General features: G+C 38.3%; 2 protein-coding genes across 3 annotated transcripts; one reads left to right on the top strand and one right to left on the bottom strand.

Moving 5' to 3' along the window:
* Positions 1-472: 472 nt before the first annotated feature.
* On the top strand, positions 473-2,524 carry LOC140937076 (zinc finger Y-chromosomal protein-like). Its single transcript, XM_073386608.1, has 2 exons — positions 473-831; positions 981-2,524. The coding sequence occupies exons 1-2, from the start codon at positions 552-554 to the stop codon at positions 2,357-2,359; spliced, it is 1,659 nt and encodes a 552-aa protein (XP_073242709.1). The 5' UTR covers positions 473-551; the 3' UTR covers positions 2,360-2,524.
* Positions 2,525-11,839: 9,315 nt separating this feature from the next.
* LOC140937278 (uncharacterized) lies at positions 11,840-20,988 on the bottom strand. 2 transcript variants are annotated; one of them, XM_073386818.1, is made up of 3 exons: positions 20,855-20,988; positions 17,747-17,814; positions 11,840-13,528 (listed from the first exon to the last, which is right to left on the bottom strand). In XM_073386818.1, exon 3 carries the CDS (start codon positions 13,472-13,474, stop codon positions 12,041-12,043), a length of 1,434 nt encoding a protein of 477 aa, XP_073242919.1. In that variant the 5' UTR covers positions 13,475-13,528; positions 17,747-17,814; positions 20,855-20,988; the 3' UTR covers positions 11,840-12,040. The 2 variants fall into 2 exon arrangements, with proteins under 2 accessions (XP_073242919.1, XP_073242920.1); XM_073386819.1 differs by lacking the exon at positions 17,747-17,814.
* Positions 20,989-24,644: the final 3,656 nt, after the last annotated feature.

The raw sequence follows: 24,644 nt of genomic DNA, 5'->3' as shown, positions 1-24,644 counted from the left end.
CGCGTTATTTTTGGTCCTTTTAAGGGCAGGAAACTCTCTTCAGCTGATGTAACAGCCCACACTGATTATTCTAATTCGTGGGATGTAAGTACTGATATTGTATAAGATCACATTATACCAAGGAAGTTAACTTTCCTCAGAATGATATCGTATGAATGTATACAGCGTCGGGCCGCCAAGGAAACAATTCTGAGGCTGTCTAAGAGAAACCGGTCGTTTCGATACAAAGTAGTTCAATACAAGTTAATTCCTTCGAGGTGTAAATACTTTCCCGTACTTGGCTTAAAGAACAAAGAACATTCTCCTAAAATATTTTTCTTGTTCAAGTGCAAACTTTACTTTAAGTGATCGAAATGTTTGTGCAATTTCACTGTTTGCAAGTTCGTATCGAAACGACCGGTTTCTCTTCACTATACTGGATAGCTTCTGGGCCGACATAAAAAGATTAGTATGCAGAAAGGTTTCCTCTGCAATTTATTTACAACATCACACATTTGGATTTGTACAAGGATGACTTCACAGATTACTTAGATCTTGAAGCTATTAAAAAAATGTGCTATTCTTTCATTTTTCAGGTAGTTAAGACTGAGACTTCTGAAGACTACTTTACTATTGATGCCTCAGATGAACAAAGTAGTAACTGGATGAGGTTTGTTAATTGTGCTCATAGCGAGGACCAACAGAATCTGGTTTCATTCCAGCAAGGTGGAGAAATTTACTACCGCACATGTAAAGCTATCGACAGTGGTAGTGAGCTGCTTGTTTGGTTTGATGACTTCTTCTATACAAAGAATAGTTCAACCCAGGCGTTTCACAGCTCATCTTGTGAAGGTGAGCGACTTATAGTTATAACTTTTGCACTCAAGAGCCTCAACAGAAAGGAAGTGAAAACTTTGATTTGGTAAACATAAGCGAATAACTAGTATTTCCACGAAACCTAATCATAGCTCAATCGAAAATTGTGTTTGTCTTTTCTTCAGGGCGGAATCATTTTGTTTGCAAGAACTGTAACCTGGTATTCCTTGGACCATCGTATCTCCACCGCCATAAAGAACGTAGGTGTCCTATGCTGAGTGAAAGTAGCCCCTTGCAAACGGAAGACAATACACATGTGGAATCAACAGCGGATAACAAAACGCGAACCTCTGAGAGAAGTGTAAACACCGAAACAACCTCTGCAGCTTCTCCATCGAAGGAATACCAGTGTAGTCAGTGTGACATGAGTTTTAAGACATCGAAGCTGCTACTAAAACACTATCATGTCCATACAGATGACTTTCCTTACAAATGTTGGACATGTGGTGAGGGTTTTAGGGACAAATATTCTAAACTTAAACACACCGAGAAACACAAAGGAAAGTTGAAATGTTACGATTGCGGAAAGAGGTACAGTCACAAGTCAGCTTTTCAAGCTCATGTATGTCATGGCGGTGCGAGCAGGGGACACAAAGCGTTTAAATGCGAACTGTGTGAAAAGACTTTCAAAAATAAAGACTGTCTTCAAAATCACATGCCTACGCATTCAGAAGTGCCTCAGTTTAGTTGCGACGTTTGCGATAAGCAGTATACTCATAGATCGGCCCTGTATAGGCACAAGCGAATTCATACCTTGAATGACGAGACTTCCCATAGATTGACTGATCCTGACATTATTCGTTGTATTGTTTGCCAAAAAGTGTTTGGTGATGTGAATACTCTTAAGGTACATCAAAGAACTCACTCTGGAGAAAGACCTTTCAAGTGTACACAGTGTGGAAAATGCTTTGCGCAAGGTTCAACTCTTGTCGGGCATTTACGAACGCACGCGGCCCATCCTCACAAACCATTCAAGTGTAGCGATTGCGGAAAATGCTTTGCACGTGTGGCCGATTTTCACATACATCAAAGAATACACACTGGTGAAAAGCCATACGAATGTGACCAATGTGGAAAGCGTTTTCGACTAAATTCCTCTCTCTCTAAACACAGGCAGGTCCATCTCCCTGTAGAGCTCAGAGCGGCTAACGCAAAGAAGAACGGTTCAACAGTTTGGAATTGTGAGTACTGCGGTAAGGTGTTCACCATCAACTCACACTTTCGAAGGCACGAGCGCACGCACACGAAACCCTTCAAGTGTGCACACTGTGATAAGCGTTTTTCTCGAAAGGAAGATCTTGCGCTGCATCGTGAGGCTCACAGCAATGAAAAACACGAATGTTGGGTTTGTGGGAAGATTTTTATTAGTTTCGATAAAATGAGAACTCATATCTGTATACATACTGGGGAGAGGCCATACACTTGTCCTGTCTGTGAAAAAGGATATATATGCCATAAAAACTTCAGGAGACATGTGCGTTCCCACAAAACGCCTTCAAGTTAAGTGAGGATATCAACGTACATACATACATACATACATACATACTTTATTGAGACTTCCTTCAACAGGGCTTTTCAGTCACAGTGTTAATTATTACATAATACTGGTAATTAAGAAAAGAAAAGAAAACTTATTTACAGTAGTTGAATTAACTTCAAAATACATTCAAAATTATTCAAAATATATTCAAAATTATTTCGTATGACATATCCTATTAAAAAGTCTCCGCTTATAACTATCAATATCTTTAGTGTTCCTAATATTGTCAGGTAGCCCATTCCATTCCTTTGGACCCCGAAAATAAAATGCCTTTTGTCCCATTGATAGTCTACATCGGGGGACCACAAAATTGTTACATCCCCCTGTGTTCTTGTTGTGAACTGCTGAACGTTTAATAAAATATTTACCTAAATAATCTGGAGCTAAGCCATTTACACATTTGAATACTAAGACTAAGTCATTAAATAGAACCTTCTCCGTAACATCTAACCATTTAAGAGATCTCCGTCCCTGGGAGATATGACCAAACTTCTTTAAACCTAATACAACTCTGGAAGCAAAATTTTGTACCAACTGCAGTTTGTGTAGGTTACGTTTAGATGTGTTCCCCCATACTGAGGAACAATAAAAACGTTTACTGAAAACAAAGCCATTTATAAGTAATAAAAGGGTTTTCCTATCCAAAAGATGTTTAATTCTACCTATCTGTACCAACTGGTTCATGCAGCTAGAGACTATTTTAGTAACATGTACATCAACGTCACAGGTTGGGGGTTTGCAGAAGGATCCTCCAAAGAAAAAACTAGGCAAACACTTAAATTTGCTAAAAAAATACAAGAGTATAAAAATTAAGAAAATTAAAGAAATAGAAAATATATATACACAAATAGAATAAAGTCGTCTCCTTCTTAACCGTCACCTCTATAAAACGGACACCTAGAATTAATAATAATAATAATAATAGTAATAAGAGTTTGTATTCACAACAAATAAAGTAACAACATTTGTGCGGCTTTACAAAATATGGTTGTATTAACAATTGAAAGTTAAAAATCAATCACAATTAGGCAAATTGAAAGAGACTTCTATTAATAAAAGATATAGACACAAATAGAATAAAGTCGTCTCCTTCTGAACCGTCACCTCTATAAAACGGACACCTAGAATTAATAATAATAATAATAGTAATAAGAGTTTGTATTCACAACAAATAAAGTAACAACATTTGTGCGGCTTTACAAAATATGGTTGTATTAACGATTGAAAGTTAAAAATCAATCACAATTAGGCAAATTGAAAGAGACTTCTATTAATAGAAGATCTTTTAAAACGTTCCGTATTGACTACGGGTAAAATAAATTTATGCTCTCGATCTCGCGAAGATTTGTCTTTTAGTGGGCAACGGCTGGAAAAGGGTATGCGAGGAATTCTCTGTAATAGTTTTCCATAACTTGCCGTCCAGATTTCTAATAACCTCAGTTATCACATATAAGTTGTTTGTATATCCGAACTTAAGGGCACGTTTAAAAAATTGTCAATACGATCAAGATATTTGCCTTGAGAGGCAGCACCCCAAATTTCGATCCCGTATAACAACCGGGGCATAATTAACAGATCAAATAATTTTGTCAGTTGATCTTTAGGGTATCCAAAATGGTTACAGACGCGTAAGATGTATAAACGGCTACTAACAAGTTGTATAACAAGTTTCATAACAAGTTGTCAGCATGAAGGTCCCAGTCCGATGGATTCTCCTCAAAAATTATGCCAAACAGTTTCAACCAGCAGTTACGTTCAATCTCTTTTGCCAAAGGTGGAAGTGGTTTAGAGATCCTGCCACGTACTACCATCTCCCATCCTCGGAGACCCATCGGCAGATAGTGGGGGAGAGGGAAAGTCTAAACGGGCGAAAAAATATATATGGAACGAAGAAAAGTAAAGAACGGCGAAAAGAGCCCCTGGGGACAATGTCTTACCAGACCAGTTCCAAACGGTCGCCGCTGTTCTGGCTTCTGATTGGTGCCAGAAAAACACAAGTTTTCTGGCACTTTTCGCCGTTCTTTACCCTTCTTCGTGCCACAATTTTCCGCCCGTTTAGACTTTCCCTCGCCCCCACTATCTGCCCCTGGGTCTCCGAGGATGACCATCTCCCAGCTCCTTTTTAGGTTTAGTTTCATACGGTTTTTTACCGCAAAGTTTTTAATACTATTAACCTAAATGAAAGAGTGATCTTGATCTGCTGACACGCGCATACTAAGCGTAACTGAGATCACCAGCATATTTGACCAGTATCTGGACCAGCAGATTGCGCTCAGGGTCGACCGGTGTTATGTCGTTTACCATAACAGAGAACAATACAGGCCCGCGAACCGTACCTTGCGGTACCGCTCTGTTGACGCTAACAATTTTGGTGACAAAGCCACCCACGACTACTCTCTGTTTCTTGTTACTAAGAAAGCTGACGATCCAATTGATCACAAAAGGATTGATATTGAGTGACCTTAGCTCACCGCCAACAATAGCGTGTGGAACACTGTAAAATTCCTGCTGAAGTCGAAGGAAAAAACGCGTACGAAGTCTGTTACCCCGTCCAACCATTTTGATCGATAGTGATGACAAGTAAGGAGCGCCGTGGTTGTGTCACAGCCTTCCCCGTAGGCAAACTGGTCTTGGCCAATGGCAGTTTTCGACTCCGACAGAGTTGGCTCCCGCCTTTCTTTACTCCCCTTATTTGACCCTCTATAAGACGGACATCTCTCTAAGACGGACACTTAATGTCGGTCCTAAGGTGTCTGTCTTAGAGGTGGTTGGCTTTAAGTTCGTTACGAATCATAAGAGAGCTTAGAGCGGCTAACGCAAAGAAGATAGGTTCAACAAGTACTACGGTAGGTCATATACCATCAACTCATACTTTCGAAGGCAGAGACATATACAGCTATTTCCAGAAAGGTTGTCGGATAAAGTGAACGCAACAAACCCGAAAGGTATTGTAGGTGGTCTTGAGTTCACTGTTTTTCAAAGAAATTTGAAAGAATGGCAGGTGATGCCATGGAAATATGTCTGCGAGTGATGAACGAAAGCAACAAAAGTAGGTTCGACAGCCACAGTCGTCAGGAACAGTCAGTAGATTGCTACTCGGGCATTTAAGAGAGATTATATCTTTGTGAACTTTGTTTTTCCGGCTAAAAGGCTGTTGATGCCCTCCCACATTTTTTTGGTATTGGTAAAGTTTTCTTCAGAATATTTGTGAAAATACATCTTTTTGCTAATTCGCGTGAGCATCAACACTTTATTCCGATAGAGTTTGTAGGCGGCGGTGTCCCCCGAACAATAAAGATCATTTTTTAGGGACCGGTCATTATTTATCACCTGGGGGGGGGGGGGGGGGGGGGGGGTCGGAGGATTTTGGGGGGGATCACTTGATTTTTAGGAGAACAGAGGGGGGGATCAGTCGTAACTGAGAGCCCAAAAGGGGGGATCACTGAAAATTTTGGAAGGATTCAGAGGGGGGACCTCTCAAATCTGCTTGAACAATGCCAGTTTGAAAGCATACAACATAAATGTGCCCATTCTGCTGGGAGATGATAGCATTTGCAATCTCAATTTGTTCTAACACAACTTTATTTAAAACAAGGAAGTCTGCCACACTGGCGAATGTGTGCATTTCAATTTATATCGAGAAAGCTTTGTTTTAACGCTTTTATATTTTTCCTTTTATAACGTGCTCATGACTTAGCTAATATTCATCTTTAAACATGACAGGTGAATTCTAAATTGTGAACTATATAAACTTCTGATAACTGAAACATTGTAAAAAGCGTGTTTGTTTAAACATAAACCATTTATCGCCTCTCCAGGAATGGGCGTCCTGTGTCAGCTCTATACTAAATTCGATTCAACTGCTTCATCTGCCTCATCTTGAGCCTCATCATCCCATTCAACAACTTCATTTGCCTCTTGAGCCTCGTCATCCGATTCAACAGCAACATTTAGTCCCCTTCGGCAGGTTGACCCTGGACTTTGTGCCCTTAAAATGGCCGCTACGTGCTCTAGATTTTTTGCTAGGGTCGTGCTAAAAATACCCTTTTCTAGTAGCCATACCAAAGGGTCTAGATGCAAACGCCTTGTTAGTTTCTTAGCAAAGTCAGCATTGATGCTATCTACAGGAGTAACTCTATCATTCTCTTCGATTGAACCGAACTTTGCCCCGCGACCTCGATTGAGGTCAAGTTTCCTAAGAGATGACGTGCCCTCTGCTTGAGTCGCTTGTCCTTGGTTTTTCGGACCTTCCTCTTATTTTCCTTCTTTCTTCTTGACAATGTTGATTTTCTCGCGCACAAAGGAAACTTCTTTGACAGGTTAATATGCGCTGTTGTCAACTTGTTGGATGCGGACTGAAGTTCCTCGTGCAGTGTAGTGATTCGCCTATGTGCTTCTTCTAAATAGGCCAACTCATCGCCTGCAAATGACTTTAGAGTGTGGTCCTCTGAAAATTGTCGCTAAATATGACCTGCTGATAGGGACTTGGCGGACTGCTATTTGGCACTCTAAAAAAAGTAACTTTGCAGTTTCAAGCACTGATTGCAGTTTCAAGCACTTTGCAGTTTCAAGCAAGATTGCTTGTATGTCAACTGAATTCAGATGTCTGGATCCAGACTAGAAAAAGACACGGATCAAGAGACACTTTTAAAAAAAGACTGCGCGATAACGGCTTTATTATGCTGTAAGTACATCATAGTTAGAAATACTACCTGTATATGAACGTTTAAAACACTAAATATACACGTCGAAAGGTGAATATGGGTACAAAGACATGGGGGGGCGATCACGAAAGTTATATATAGTTATGAGGGGGGATCACTTCAATAAAATAACATTTAAAGGGGGGATCGGCTAAATTTCATCGTGTTTAGCCCAAAATCCTCCGACCCCCCCCCCCCCCCCCCCCCCCCCAGGCGATAAATAATGACCGGTCCCTTATATTAATCGATTTCCTGATCCCCTTTGTTACCCAGGGTTTTAATAATCTCTTTTTCTTACGTTTTGATATTGGCTTAAAAGGTGCGTGCTTATTGAGAAGTTTGTTCAGTTTATTGTAAAACACAGAAAAAGATTTGTTTACATCATTCAGTCCTGAGACTGCGCCAGTTAGGTCAAGTTGGGACAGTTCGTTTAAGAATTTTGCCTCTGAATAATTAGAGAAGTCACGGAGTAGCATTTTTGTACTTTGGAGGTCAAAGAGGTTATTAGAAGAGTTAAGAATACAAAATTGAGAAAAGTGATCATTTAGATCTGAGATTGTACATTACCGCTTGTTATGGTGTCTTCTAGTTTGCTAGCAAAGATGTTGTCAATGAGTGAATATGAGTTATGATGTACTCTTGTTGGTTTGTCAATTGTCGGGGTTAAGTTGAAGCTTTGCAAGGATAAGATAAAATTTTGGGCGTATTTGCAATCATGAAAGCGAAGGAGATTAATATTAAAATCACCCATCAAAAAGATCTGCTTGCCAGAGGCGCTGAGTTTTTCGATTGTTCGATCAAAATATTCCTGAAAAAGCTCTGGGGAATTATGCTGCCTATAAACAACTCCGTATATTATATTTGCATGTTTGGGTGGGTGTAACTCAACCCAAAGGGCCTGAAAAGCCTCATTAGAACATTTTTCGATAATTGTGTATTTAAGATTCTCATCAATATACATGCCAACACCTTTAGCTGAAAGAGGTGTTGGCACATGTTCAAAGTTATAGTGGGATATAGTAGGATTGAAATCCAGATTATCACATGCAGATTTTATCCTAGTTTCTGCGATACCTAAAATATTGAAGCGAAAAGTAAGTTCATCTAATAGATGGGTTTGGAAATTTTCCAAATTACGTTTTAAGCTTCGGATGTTAGTATGAAAGAATGAAAAACTAGAATTTGAATAGGAAGACATATTTAAATGTCTTTTTAATTGGGAAAAGCTGTGTGGAGAGTAATTGCTGGGGAGCGACCGAAGGGAGCGAGCAGCAACATAATCAGGATTTAAAGGAAATATATAAGGGGGGACGAATTCTCGAATTCATCACTTTTTACCACAATGCATTACATTTAACCACACTTTTTACCACAACGCATTGCATTTAACCAGAGTGCATTGCGCCACGAACAACTCAAATAAAAACACGGGGAAGTTCGGTGGGTGAGAGAGTGTATGGTTCGCTGCTCAGACTTAGAGCTTTCTTTGTGGCAAATTTTCTACAGCACGGTTAGAGGTCTTACCAAATTTTAAGACACGCAGGAGTCTTTCAGATGAGTACGATGGTTAACTTGGGGATTGGATTTCAATTCAAGAGCCTTTGACTCGTCCAGGTGTTAAACCTGACGAGAAGATGAGCATTTGCTCTTCGACTCCGCAACACGGGGGATATACAAATTCCAGCTTGCTAGAAGGTGATGTGAAAGTGAGAAAATGTCATGCAGTGCTATTCTTAAGAAACTGTTTGAGCCGAAAGTTGATGTGACCATTCGCTTCAAAATAACAGCGGAAATCGAGATAACAAAACATATGTTTTGTGTCCTACTTTGAAGACGAGGACGTGTATCGGCGTTTTGAAAAGCATAATTATGCTTTTTCTTTCATTCATTGCCATGGAATATGCGTTTACATTGTTTTTTCACTGTCAATAGCTCGGTTAATGCGGCTGGCGATCATCTTGCCGGCGGAAGTTTCATGGAAGAGGAATAAAATGAAAGACTTTTCCTCATCAGCCTCTGTGGTGCAGTGGTTAGGAGTAGTCGCGTCGAGCCGAAGGTGGAGGGTTCGAGTCCCACGGACTCTTTATTCCTTCTTTTTTTCCGTTTTTTGTGTTGTTGTTTTTTATAAATATATAGCTAAATAACTGTTACTTAATAAAGTACAACAAACAGCAAGAAGAGTATTGTGTTTCCAGAGAAAATATCGTGCACCGTATATTAAATATGGATAAACAATCTGAATTTCTATTATTTCCTACAATTTACTGTGGGAAAACCAGAGTTGTATATACTTGATCATTTTCTAAACAACGTTCCCACGAGTTCTTTCTATAGACTGATAGTAATTATTCTAGTAGTTTCCAACATGTAAATAGGACATTCAATGTCATTTTCGCTTCTTTTAAGTCTCACTGCCTAACTAATGCCAGTATCAACAGAATGTGCCGCAGCATTACTATCTCTTAGATACCCTAGTATTTACACCTAGTGGTTGGAGTATAGGCGCCAAGGTCGCCAGATTTCTTGTCTAAAAGACTATTTAGAGAGAATAAATCTAGATCGTGAAAGCTTGGCAAGCGATCAAGATATTTTTTAGTGGGAAGACAAGTATCGAGACTGTTATTGAACTGATCATGAGAGGATATGAGATCGCAAGAATAATAAGGGAGCTCTCGTAGGAGAGCTTTGTTTACGTTAGTTTGATTCACAGCTTATCGTGGTCCTTAAATATAATCTCTTAACTTGATAATCCGTGGCGGACAGCAAAATTGTCTAAGTCTCTTGCACACTTGATTGCGATCGGTCGAGAGTGCTCGTTTTCCCTCAGCCATACTGCGGAATTTTTAGCCCAACAAAAAGCCAAGTTTAGCCTTTCCTTTACCTTCTTGGCGTCTGCCAGCAGTGACTGTAGACGTGGAGAAAGGTGGTCTCAGAGGCCTACGTTTTCTATCGAGTCGCTTTCTTGAAGGCCAATGCTTGTAGGGTCTATCTTTGTCACTTCTCTACGGAGCGCCATGACTTGTTCTCGAGAAACTCGCCGAGTAAATTTGCAAACAATCGGTTTAGGGCGACCTTCAGCGGCTTGACGTGGTGTGGGCTAAATCGATGTCATAGGGATGTATCTCTGCACCAATTGCATTAAAAATATTCAGACAGAGCTGTGACGTTTCAGAGGCATTTTCACGCGGCTTAATCTCCGGAACACCAACAAGCTTGACATTATAAGAATAACTGTATTCTTGGGCTTGATCGATTGCCGAAGCAAGATTATTAACACGAGATGATATGACAGCCAAAGATTTCTCCATGGCAGATATTCTTTCTTCGGCTTGTTTGCGAAACTTGACAAGGACGTCATATTCTTTACTCAGAAAATCCAGAGACTTCGTAGCACCGGCTTCATCACCATTGCTTGCATCATGGCTGTCAGGACGCTGCTGCTTCAAGGACTCTTTAAGTTGCTTAAGTTCTCCAAAAACAGTATCTACTTTCTCCTTCAACTTGTCATTCTCAGCTTTCAGTGATTGAACAGTTTATTTTACCATTTTACTTGCTTATTCCTAGTCTTTAGTAATAAAATTCGGTCAAGATTTCAGGAGCTCGGAAAACCACGTCCGTACCATACGCACACATGCGCATTACAGTAAAAAAAAATCAAAACTTGCATAAAAAATACACAATTTGAAATGGCTACACTTGTAATACATACAAGGTGAAAAAAATGAAGAGTTATGTAATCAAATTATAACAGTTATAACTTCGATACCCTATTAAGCTGAGCATTTTCGCCCTTAAATTTTAACTGATACAACTTAGAAGTTAGGTACCCTATCTAAGGATCACACCGGGGACATAACGCCAACAAAGCCAAAAGTGATACCCTTATTTAGGATCTACCCTTAAAAACCATACCCTATCGGGCGGCAAATACCTAGCCCCTACATGGCAGTACCCCTGGGTTGGGGGGGGGGGGGGGGCGGGGGGGTAACCTCATTTAGACATTAATAGTGAATGGTAAAATAAATGATTAGTATAGATAATCTCATGATTTCGAGTGCCATTCGGAATAAATAAGCACGAGTAAAATCTTTCAAAGACAACAAAAGTGCGCGAGCCCGTAGGGCGCGCGAATGCGCATTGTGGTCTTTGAAAAATTTACAAGTGCTCATTTATTTCAAATTGCACGAGAAAAGTCATGTGATTACTTCATAATGTACACGAAAAACATAACTACAGCAACTAGAAAGTTTGACAGCGCGCGCGTTTTTAGTTCATTCAACTGATTGGCTCAAACAGATCACAAACTTTGTCAAATTCGAACATTTCCAAGACAACGCTTTCAAAATCATTCACCTAAGAACTTGGAAATGTGTAAGGATTGATTTTACACCAGCCTGTTAAAGATATTAACTTGGTTTGCAATAATTAGAGAAAGTAAATGTTTTTAGAACCAACCTCGATTATGAAAGCTCGGCAAGAAGTATACTACTGTTTTGAAACCAGGAGAACGCTTCGAGCAGCCAAAGATGAAGACACGTACTTGCTGAGTTGTTTAATGACTGTTCATCATTGTCTGTTCCTGAGACCCCCATGACTGGCTGCATTCATGGAGAAATTTTTAAGATTTAAAACACGAAAATGAAGGAGGGAATTTGTTTTCTTTCAACGCTGCCATCGATGGGCGACTGAAGCCACAGTTGTTGTTAAAACATCTCTAATCTGATTGGTTCTCGTTGGTTTCTTTTATCTTTTTTCAGCCAATCAGAAAACATTTGTAATTTTCACTCGTGTTACAGGAGAACTGCACTCCTTTCTCAGCCAATCAGAATTGAGTAATTCTTTGAATTCGTGTATATTATTAATCTTATAAATGGGAAAAATTCAAACCTTAGTTTTAAGGTACTTTATGTAGCTTTTGCAAATTTCTCTTGTCTGACGGCGGCTAATTGTAAATTGGATTACATGTTATACCAGAGTTCTTAGCAATCTGTTCAACAGTTTCTATATTGCGCCATTCCAACTTACGCCCTTGTTTAATCTCAAGACCAACTTGGTTATAGTGACGCTCTAGGATTCGCAGGCAGGTAAAGGTATTGTTGCCGGCATTGCAAGGGGATCTAAGAAGATCTGTAATAAACTGAAGATCATAGTTAAAAAGAGGAAAATTATCCTTGAACGCCGCGTTAGGCATATGATTGGTGCATATATCTACCGTAGTATTTCCCGCTGCTCGGTGTGACAAGCAGTAACTGATAAGAATCTTTGACCATATCCACATTCCCTTTGTTTTCATTGAATGGAAGGCTGTTTGAGGTTCCGCCAGTATCGTTCTTACATATTCAGGTCCAATAGCATAGCCTTTTAGGAACTCTTCATTATATTCTGTTAGATTCCTGGTGATCTCGAAACTCCAGTCGTAGCGATCTCTTTCAAAATACCAAGCATAATTGAGAACAATGTTGACAGGGGATAGCTCCAATCTCTCTGTCCCGTTCGTCTCGAAGAACTTTGGAAAGACTTCTTCAAGATCAGTTGAGTTAAATCTTTTTAGTATGTATTCTCTGCAGTGCGTAAAGGTGTCCCGGTATATGTATACCGGGAAATAAGTCATGAAATCAGCAACAAACGGCAATCCTAGAGCAATTTCATTAGTTACCATCCAGTGCTTCACCCAATACCTAAAGCTTGTGAGTTCAGGCTGAGTGGCTATAGCCCGTAGCTTCGTGCCGGCAAAAATCGTAGATTTAGTTACTGGAGTGAGAAAGGCAGTATCACTGTCCATCCAAGCAATTATGGAGTCATTTGTATACTGATCAATAAAGAAACTGCTCCAAAGCTGCCTGGTGTAACCCCTAGGATGACCGTCGTTAACGTCCAATATGTCGTCTCTTTGGGGGAGGGGCTCATACAGTACTTCGATCTTATAATCTGGAAAATAAGACTTCGTTTCATTTGTTACTTTTGCAGAAAATTTGTAATCGTCCTTTCCTTCTTTATCAAGAACTATAACAAATTTTCCAAGGGAAGGAGGCCAATACAGAACAAAAGTCCTGTAAAGGTGACAATAAAAACGAAACAAGTGATCCTGCCGACTGCCTGACATTCTCAAGAATAGTGTTATTGGGGTGTCTGTGATCACTGTTTTATGCGGTGGTCCTGTGGTGTCTGTGATCGCTGTTTTATTAGGTGGTCCTGTGGTGGTATACAGTCTGATCTGCGGAAACCGAGGCTCGGAGTCATTACCAACCAGCTGTCGGAAATTGAAAGTTACAGGAGACAGTTTTGAATATGGAAACAGATAAATAAAGGAGACAATCAAGCCAAGGAACAATATTTTTGGCCGTGACGTCAATTCTTTTAACAACGAAGCTGCCATGTCCCCAGTTGTTTAGCAAGAAGAAAACAGCCTCCTCTGCTTTATGGACTTTCACTGAGGGGGGAATCAAACAATATCATGTTATTCAGCCTCAACGATCCGGGTAAAGTGAATAGCAGTTTCTTTTTTATGCGGCAACGGTGCTTTCCCCACATGAACCTGCATAAACCTACATGAAGGCCATTTACGCAATAATTAATATAATGCATTTACACTCCACTTTGAAAGGGTGTTTATTTGTGTTAAAAGATTTTGACTAATCACAACAGTTGAAAACAATAGCCAAAAAAGTTTACAATTTTACATGTTCCCCACCTAGGATGTCTTTGTTATTCAAACTGAGACCAGATTTTGTTATATGGAAGATGGTTGGAAAGTAAGGATGAATATATGTACTGCTTTATGAAGTTTTGTTAACTTTTGCTGTTTAAGCCAATCAGAAGTAAGTGCAGACAATAGAAAAGTTAGCAGCTTTTTTGCATTCCAACATGTTCGTTGCCGTTCAGTGCTATCGCTCTTATCTGGACCGTTTCTTAACAATTATTCCTCGAGCCCGAATGGGCTCTGAGTCAATAGCCCATGAGGGCCGAATGGGCTATTGACTCAGAGGCCATGAGGGCGAGAGGAGTAATTGTTTTAGTAAAATCCAACTAGTTAGTAAAAATATCGAGACAAAACAACTTAAAGCAAGACTTCAATCCTTTTTGTCGCCAAACATCTGGCACTTTTCGCTACTTGTGGGCTATAACATATAGCCTAGTAGCTACACTATGAACTAAAAACCCATGAAAATCCTGTGAATTAATTTACGGTAAATCCACAGGATTTTCAAAGGATTTTAATGGTATTTTCATGGGAAATCTTATAAGATTTTTCATGGAATGTCACCCTGGAAAAAGCATGAAAAAAAAAAACATTAAAAAGCCATTAAAAACCCCTTAATCTTTCAGTCATGGGCCATGAAAACCCTTAAGCTTTGGGCAAATCCATGAAATACGCATGAAAACACCATGAAAATTTTGGGTTGCTTTTCATGGCCTTTTAATACCATCAAAAATGCCATGAATTACAAAGAAGGATTTTCATGGTGTTGTAGTTCATGGTCTTTTCATGAGGCCTCTGAATTCATGACCCATGAAAAACCATGTGGTTATTCCATTAATATTGAAAGATTAATAGATCATGAAAAATGTTCATGGCTTTTTGATGGCTTTTTGAAGACCCATGAAAATTAATAATTCAATGGGCTTCCACTATTTTCATGGCGTAAACAAAATATAACATGGACCATGAAAACCAAATTAAAAGTATTTGACTGTTAACCATTCTATTCTGGCCCCCAAATCAAATTAATTCAAGCTCACTAATGAAAAATGATGAAAACACTAACTAAATGGGTTGGAACATATACTGAACTACAACAAGCAATGTACATGTACTTTGATTGATATTGACTTTATTCCACCCTTTCCATGGCATTAAATAGACAACACTATTTTTTCCGGTATCATTTCATATTCAGACTTGCCACTAAATGCAATTATGGTAATAGAATACTGTTCACATAAAAAAGTTAATATTAAAAACATGTAGCTGTTTTTACTGAACAAGTTATATTCAACTTTGGAATCTAATAATTTCCAAAATCTTCAAAATCTGCAATATTTCCAGATAAGGATTTTAATTATAAAAATTCCGTATAGCCTCCTCCGAGAACAATTCAGTTAAATATTTTTGCTTCCTTTCTACCTGGCAACTGTATAAATCTGATATCAGACATTAATCATCATCTATTAATTTCAAAATTTTGATCATAAATAATTTCATTTTGTCATATAAAATATGTGGAATAAGTTTTAAAAAAAATTGAGTAGATAAGCATCTTTTTTCACTGCAATATCTTTACAACTGGAACATTTTTAAAAATAAAATTCTTACATACACTTGAAGAACCCTTGCCTAATTCCAGCATATAATTTTCTAAGAATCATTACATTAATCATGGCTGGCCGTGATCATGATGACATAAAAGACTTTATTTCTTTCGGCGCATAATAACAATTGTCTCAAATTGTTATACGCAAAAAAATACATGCCATAAAAAGGAATGCTCAGACTTAAGGTGACTCGACCCAGTTTTTTTGGGGGAGTACCCTCCTACTTTGAAGCTCTCTGGTATCCCCACCTTTACTTTTATCGTAAGTCTAACACATAGAATGGATAACATATAGATCAATCTACAATATAACGTAAAATTTTTGGCGATCGGAGTAAATGTCACGTGGTTATAATGCCACGCCCCTTTGAGGTCTGAGTCGAAAATCTGCTGTTGCAGGCATTTTTTCGTGAAAATCTCTCGGCTACACACAGCGCGCATTAGTGCCTTGCGCTGAACAGAGTTTCACCAAAATCGCAAAGACCCAATTCGAGAAATTCAGCGGTTTCCAAATTTAGGTCATAATTTATGCGAAAATGATAAGCAAACTTTACACGGATTATATCTAATAAACTATGAGATTCATCTCTTTATTTTGAGCATCCTTATAACAGATGGGTCCTTGCAAGTCAGCAAAACGCTTTAGGGCCTTGTAAATGCGCGCGATTTCGAGCAAAGCAAACATATAGAAATTATAGTTTTCGCTATTTGTTGACGTTTGTCAGCGTTTAAGGGTCTTTCTCACGAAAAAAGCATTTTCTTAAAAATTCGTAGTTTTTTTTTCCTTCAAATTTTTTCAGGGCCACAATTGATTAACTAACTACCCGGACTCTGAATTTCATGGTCATTGAAAAACTGTGACATTATCTTCTATAAGCCCAAACTTGAGTAAACATTGAAGATTTTTTAGCGTTTTGGCTGAGTTTGTGCTTTGGGAGTTGTCTATTGTTTCTTGTCTGTCATTATACAGCATTCTTGTTCAGCACGCGTGCAATGACCGCGCTTGGCTGACTTCCGAATGCTCACCGAGATATGATCAGTTTGGTACAGTGAGACAGGCCATGGCTTGATACATACAGGTTTAACTCACAATTTTTAATCAATTCTCGTGCTTCTTGTGCCTTTGCAAAAAAATCAAGAAGTGCTACACACTAAATCTACTTACTATTAAAAAAACATTATTTTTTCATATGTTTAATGCAAGCAAATTATCAAACCAACTCGTGACGGGAATATCTCGGTGAACATTCGGAAGTCAGCCAAGCGTGGTCATTGCACGCGTGCTGAACAAGAATGCTGTATAATGACAGACTAGAAACAATAGACAACTCCCAAAGCACAAACTCAGCCAAAACGCTAAAAAATCTTCAATGTTTACTCAAGTTTGGGCTTATAGAAGATAATGTCACAGTTTTTCAATGACCATGAAATTCAGAGTCCGGGTAGTTAGTTAATCAATTGTGGCCCTGAAAAAATTTGAAGGAAAAAAAACTACGAATTTTTAAGAAAATGCTTTTTTCGTGAGAAGGACTCTTAAACGCTGACAAACGTCAACAAATAGCGAAAACTATAATTTCTATATGTTTGCTTTGCTCGAAATCGCGCGCATTTACAAGGCCCTAAAGCGTTTTGCTGACTTGCAAGGACCCATCTGTTATAACGATGCCCAAAATAAAGGGATGAATCTCTTAGTTTATTAGATATAATCCGTGTAAAGTTTGCTTATCATTTTCGCATAAATTATGACCTAAATTTGGAAACCGCTGAATTTCTCGAATTGGGTCTTTGCGATTTTGGTGAAACTCTGTTCAGCGCAAGGCACTAATGCGCACTATGTGTAGACGAGAGATTTTTAAGAAAAAATGCCGGCAACAGCAGATTTTCGACTCAGACCTCAAAGGGGTGTGGCATTATAACCACGTGACATTTACTTCGATCGCCAAAAATTTTATGTTATATTGTAGATTGATCTATATGTTATCCATTCTATGTGTTAGACTTACGATAAAAGTAAAGGTGGGGATACCACAGAGCTTCAAAGTAGGATGGTACCCCCCCCAAAAAACTGGGTCGAGTCACCTTAAAGTGAAAATTTTGATTTCCATGGTATCTTAATGGCTCATGAAAAATTAAAATAATCCCTCACCACTTTCTTGGGGGTAAGTGAAACAATACTATTTAAATAACACCATGAAATTGTCCTTAAAATCACATGACGCTGATCTACAAGAGCAAAATCCTCATGAATGAAATCTAGACAGAGCTGTGGGCCGGGGACCTCCCCGGCTAGTTGCATAGGGAAATAGAAGAAAAATAGAACCAAAAGAAATCCCTACCTGTTTGATTCCCCGCCTACTTGTTGTATTTACCCGGCAATGTGAAATCTTGTTGACATCCCTGCTGCCTACATGTTAAGACAACACATAAATATAGTGCATTGAGTAACCTACAGTATAACTTAAGTCATGATTGAAAAAAATATATAAAACATATCCAGTTAGTGGAATCTCTAGACTTTGTATGTTATAATCCAAATGACAAGATCCGCTAAAATATTCTCCTTTTTTAAAATTACTTTACTCAGCATACACATCACCATCAGCGTGACCTTCCAAAACATCTTTTCTTCAATTACGGCCGACTTTCCTGCTGTAGTATCGGTGCTGCCATGCAGGCCGGCTAATAAAGGCAAGACGAATCTTTGTGGCTGTGCAGAAAAGGCTAATCAACAATGAGCCTTCGTGGCTTTTTGATTGTCATTGTATGTCAACATTAAAACAGCGGCTGCGTTTTCAGATTGATTGGTACCAAAAAAGGGCACACTTTTCAGTTTAATGTACTTCTTTGGGTCATTCTGCATATATTACATTCCACATAATTATGTCATTCCGCAAGCCATGCCACATGCCATTCTGCAAACTCATTCCGCCTTTTACCCTCACCGTACCAAGTAACAGAAAAGCAATTTAGCACTCAATTTTAGTGAAAAGACAAAGTAAATAAACATGTTCGAATAATACAATCATTTATATATAAAAAAGCTAAATGACTGTTTCTTTCAAAGTCGCCGAACAGCCTTCTGAACGGAAGGTCCACACATCAGGCTTAAAGTGCTAGTGCTCTGGTTTTTTACCTTAATTGCAGCGATCGATGTATCTTACAATTATTATGAATCGAAGTTCAAATAAACAAACCTACAGGCTGTAGTTTAATTTTATATGTAAGTTCAACTTTCAAGTCATTATAACTGGAAACTATATGCTTCTAACTTGTAGCAGACATTGCATACATGTATATCGGAAACTTATGCTATGTCAAGTCTCCTATTTTATTTAACATTGGTCTTGACAAGTCTGCCATAATCTGCAGCCCCAGAACATACAATTTTCAGAGCATTCCCTTGACAATTTGCAACAAACAGTACAGTTATTTCTGCAGTAAACAAAGTAAGGAATCAATCAACGGCATATCTGTGCATTAATATCTCATTGTGGCTATATGGCCGGTAACCGGTCAAGGTGTTGAAAACACTAAATGGCCGGCAGTCTTATATTCTCAGTGAATTTCACAAAATCAAAAGATTCTAGCTAATCTAAACTATCATATGTCCATTTAGAAAAGTCAAGTGATCCTGAAACGCTTTATAGATTTCAAGTCTAGTGTTTGGTTTACGCTGGGCTCAGAGGACGAAATCGGCCATGTTTTGTGACACTTAGAACTTTTTGTAGCTTGACTGCAGGTCAAGGTTTTCAAAACACTAAATGGCCGGCAGTCCTATATTCTCAGTAAATTTCACAAAATCGAAAACATCCAGCCATGAGTATAAAAGTGTCCTGACGTCTTTTTTCCGCAACTCATAGTAGTTAATATCCTCACACCCAGTCAAGGCAGTTTTTTATCTGTCTCTTTTGCACAAGTACAACTACAACGAAAATTTATTAAGGTATTCCCATTTACTTACATGGCATTACCTATTCTCTTAAAAAGGTAAATAATTAATTAATAAATTTATTGTTTCAGAGATGAGATGACCTGCGGTTTTCTAAAAACAACTGGTATTCTGCAAAAAAAAAAAAAACTATGTGGTTTATTGGTGTTGAAGTAGAGCAAGAGACGAGTGCACCCCCTCCTAAAAAAAAACCTGGATCCGCCCCTGTGTTTGACTCACTTTTGAAAATTACATGATCGTGTCTTCAATTCATAAATACATGTATATCTGCGTAAGAGCTTAAAACAGTAAGGTCTTTCTAGGCTGATTTTCAGTAAAGCTAACATCGGACACGTATTAATACAAACAAATTTATTGCTAGCAACTAAACCTACTTACACGCGAGGACGTGTGGATCGTCCAAATGACGCCGGCCCCTTGAAAAACAATCACATGCCTAGTATTACCTAAGTAATATTTGTAGTAAGCAATATCCCTAACCAGCGTAAAAATTAGCTAGATCCTATATCGGAATTTTATTTCGTAATGAAATAAACTATTCCTTTTAAACTAGAACAAGGATTAAGATTTCGGGCGACATGACTATGTATTTCGGACGACATAACTCTGGTTCCGGGCGATATGACTTCGGGCGAGATGACTTTCGGGCGACTTGACCGGTTACCGAAAATAATGACCATTCGAACAGAATGAAGAGCATTTTCCTGAAAATTTGTCTCTATGAAAGAGTCGTGAATTGACAGCAATAAATTCTCACTTTACACATAAAACGTACTATTTCTCGTATGTTTTTGTATAAACATGATGTTGTATGCACAACGCTGTATCTCACTAAAACTAAAACTGCCGGCCATTTAGTGTTTTGAAAAGATTGACCGGCAGTCGACCTGAAAAAAGCTCCAAGGGTCACAAACATGGTTTCGTCCTCTGAGCCCATTGACATCTATAAAGCATTTCTCGATCAGGATCGTTTGACTCTTCTAAATCGACATATGATAGTTTAGATTAGCTAGAATCTTACGATTTTGTGAAATTTACTGAGAATATAGGACTGCCGGCCATTTAGTGTTTTGAAAACCTTGACCGGCAGTCGAGCTGAAAAAAAGTTTCAAGTGTCACAAAACATGGTTTTGTCCTCTTAGCCCAGAGTAAACCAAACACTAGACTTGAGATGCATAAAATAAAGCATTTCAGGATCGCTTAACGTTTCTAAATCGACATATGATAGTTTACATTAGCTAGAATCTTTCGATTTTGTGAAATTTGCTGAGAATATGGGACTGCTGGCCATTCAGTCTCAACGTAACTCGAAGAAGATTGGCGAATGTTATTCAGAAAATTATTTTCATTTGATCCCAAAATGTCCAGTTTGTGTTTTAGACAACTTTTTAGTGACAGTTTATTTCGTTTTTGCCGCAAATCTTTGATTTTCGAACAATGTGCTGTCGTCTCTGCGCTTTTTTCCGCCACTCCTTGTTCTTAGATCAAAACTTACCTGACACTTGCTTTCAAATCCTTGTAACCTTTTTATCCATATCCTAACATGGAGAAGAAAATAGCTCACGAATTAGGATTGCCGGAGTAACACAGTTAATTTCGCTGCGACAATTACATTTCAATTCTGCGGAAGTGCTGTATTATTATGTAATTATTAATATTGTTGTTGTCACCGCGAGGGGGTCATTATTGTGTCGATGAGCATCAGTGTTTATTGTATCCCCACATGGGATACACATATCACTAGGGATATGTGTATGGGGATACACATATCACGGGGATACACATATCACTCTGACAGCGCCACGTAAGCGAAAGTTCAAAAATTCGAAGAGGCTCGTTGCTATGGTGTGACGTCATAAACCGGTTAAAGTTAATGGCTTTTAAAAAAACGAGTCTATCTTTTTGTCGAGGGTCGAGGGTCGAGGGTTCCATGTCGAGGGTCGAGGGGAACAATTTTTTTTAATTTTTTTTTTTTTGAAAAATGGAAAAGAAATGGAAAACAAAAACGAAAAATTTAAAAAACAAATGGCGCGTGGACATCTCCATCCATATTAGTTCTACTTGTTTGGTGGGGAGGGGGGGAACAGAACACGTTACTTGATAACAGGTTTCTCAATATGAGTGACTGCCTAAGAACGTCTTCTGCTCTGTTGACGAGCCACCATATAGTAAAAAACGTTGTAAAAAAAAAGTTTAAAAAACTGGTTTAACTGACATATTACTGTCAAAATGAGCTTGGCCGCCGGTGGAAGCAGGAATTACAAAATAAAAAATAAAGGATATGCGGCTGAATTAGCGATAAAGGGTAGGCCCTAACCTAACCCTTTCAACTTTTCCCAGTTTTTGGCTAGGCGGACCGACCCATCTTCATGAGATGGAGGCGATGAAAAACGAAACGTACTATTTTATTGAAAGTTAGCATAATCGTCTGCTTCGATCTGATCGCTGTTCGTGAATAAAGGCTTCCCTTTTCGAGCAAAATAGGAAATAATCGCTGAAGCCGTTGTGAAGAAAGTTTTTTGCACAGACACCTCTGATTTCTGTTTGAAATACACACTAAGGACAAAGATGTGTACAAAATTAGTTTCGCCACATAGGAATATACATGTAAGCACTGGGTCTGAAAAAAATGACAGGTAGGCACCGGTCACGTTATCCACACAGTCTTATCTTCACACAGACAAGGCGTATGCTGGCTAGTAAAGTGTTAAATCACAACAATATTTTACAAATGTTAAAAATGTGGAAAGGACAATCGATTATTATATGGTGCAAATGAATTAACATGCGCTTTAAAATCAATCGTAAATCCTCATTTAGTTATATGTAAGAACGAAACAAGAACTTACGGAAAACAAAAGTAAAACTAATATGACAAATGAATTAACTCACGGAGAAGCGGAAAGAAGACAAGCGGACGATGAATGTACGAAAAAGCATCATAAACACAAGGTTACTATGGTTTGTTGAAAAATAAAAGTATGATAAGGCTAAAACAAGCGTAACGTACGAAAAAAATTCGCGCGTGTGTACTAGTACCAAATCTAAGTCAGATGTCTTTTTCCGACATTTCTTAGTTTTTGCATGCGAGTATATCAAAATTACTTAAACCTGGATAGTCTTTGTGTGTTTCAAAGGTGTACTCTTTTGGTTTAATTTTAGGACAAAAGTAGCCGGGGGCCATGCTCTGAGTAGCCGGAGGAAATCCCCGTCCCCCGGCCCTTAGTGACAACACTGTTGGAACCATCTACAGTCTTATTTAGTCACTCACAAAACCTTATAAACGTGAACAAAAGTTGTTAATTAAATTATAAAATTAAAGTGACAAGGAAGCCTAATGAAGCTTGACGCTTATATTAATAGGCTTTCTTCAACTACCTAATGAACTAAATTCATGGCTGAGTGCAGAGTGAGCAAGATCAGAAATTAAGCGACAGATTGGCTATCAGTGAGATAATTCCTTAAATTTAAAAAAAAAAACAAATATAGAAGGAAAGCTAATTAGTGAAATAGGCAACAAATTCCAGAATTTAGGTCCTCAGTAATGAATACTAAATTGCTATATATTTTTGTTCTACAAAAATGAGGTCTATACTGAGAGGCTAGTCGAGTTTCGTATTGGTGGACTTGATTACTACTTTGACTTGTTCTTAAAAGAACAAGTCACGAAAGCTACTAGGCAAAAGATTGTGGTGATAAGAATACATATTGCAATTTATACAGTTTAGGTTGGAACAGTAGTTGGAGGACCAGGCGACATTACAGTATGTCTCAAGCGATGTTTATTAGAAGGTCATTAATCTTTGCAAAATGCTTTCAGATAAATTTAAAATTTCCACCTGTCTTGATTATTCCCAAATTTCTTCACATAAAAGTATTTTTATTCAAGTTTTGACAAAAATTGGAAAATTCATAGATCTGTTTCCTTTGTTAATACTGAAAGGTAACTCATGGGTATGGGCAATACTTTATGATCAAAATGATGATGCCCTGCAAAAAAACTCCAACCATTTATTAAATAGCAGGAATGATCAAGAATAAAAAAGTTGATTCCATGCAAAACATAATGCACCAATCCATGATATTTAAAACTGCTTTTACATTTCAAAAAAGTGCCTGGGGATGGGCAATCATAAACTTGTTCCCGAGGAAAAAATTGCCCTTCCAAAAATTTGTACATAGCCCTATGTTATTGTTGAAATCAATTTCTGAGTAAGTCATCCTATGCTCGGAAGACAAGGGAGTTAAAGTTGTGGAAAATTTCCACCAGTTTTACATTACCTTTTCTTTTTTTGTACAGGGAAAATGTTGAGGCCCTTATTAAAGAGATCAACCGTCAGAAAGAGGCAATAAAGAAACATGGCATATGGGTTGATGGAAGGCACTTTAAAGTTAAATTTACAGGTAATTAATTACCCTTAACACTTTTAGTCCTTTTTTCATGGTTTATGTCTAGCTAAGTATTGAGTTGACTCTGTATGGTATGGTGTTAAGTACAAAATCTACCATCAAAGATATTTGTTGTATATCTATTTTTTAACTTCAGCGTGATATTAATTATTTATATTCTTGTCTTTTTTGACAGTTACCCTTGATTATAAGGCACTGATTATGCTTATCAAGCGAAATTGACAAGAATTGTGATGGCCTTTGTAAGAGAGGGTTAGACACAGAATGCTGTGTATAAGGGTAGGTTTTGCCATAATTTGTTAAATGCATGATCAAAGCGAGTTCTAAAGTAACAGAAAACATATTCAGGTTTTTTTGTGATGCACTCTGTCTGTGATTAAATTTAAGCTTGTCTGTGTTTTCGCAAATGCTGAGATGTATAAATAATTGCGGGCGACAAGAGGAGCCAGCAATCCTAATCTCCAGGTTGTATGTAGCCAGCAGACCTTTGGACTTCCACAAAGAAGGAATGGAATATACGTATACCAAACGCAATGTGATCACGCACATGACTTTTTACCATCTTAATCTGATCACGTGGGTTTTGACCATTTGTCACATGAAACTTACACAAAGCACAGTGTTGGAGCAAAAGCGTTTGAACCTCTGGTCGTTGTCGCCCCCACTCCCTATCTTTTGGTTATTAAACATGTGGTTATTATATAGGCTAGAGTTGACCTTCTTTGATATAACCTCTCAGTGCTATTGAGAGGCACAACGTTCAAGTAATATCATTTTCAGGTCCATAGTTCTCTATCTGTTTGAAGGAGTTAACAGATGACCAATAAGTAATGAATTAAAGTTATTCAGTCCAGGATTTAGTGTATTTTTTTTCA

Source organism: Porites lutea, chromosome 5, assembly GCF_958299795.1.
Source record: "Porites lutea chromosome 5, jaPorLute2.1, whole genome shotgun sequence".
In the NCBI taxonomy this organism is placed as follows: Eukaryota; Metazoa; Cnidaria; class Anthozoa; order Scleractinia; family Poritidae; genus Porites; species Porites lutea.
The sequence above is the reverse complement of the archived record's forward strand: the minus strand, read 5'-3'. Positions and strand labels throughout refer to the sequence as shown.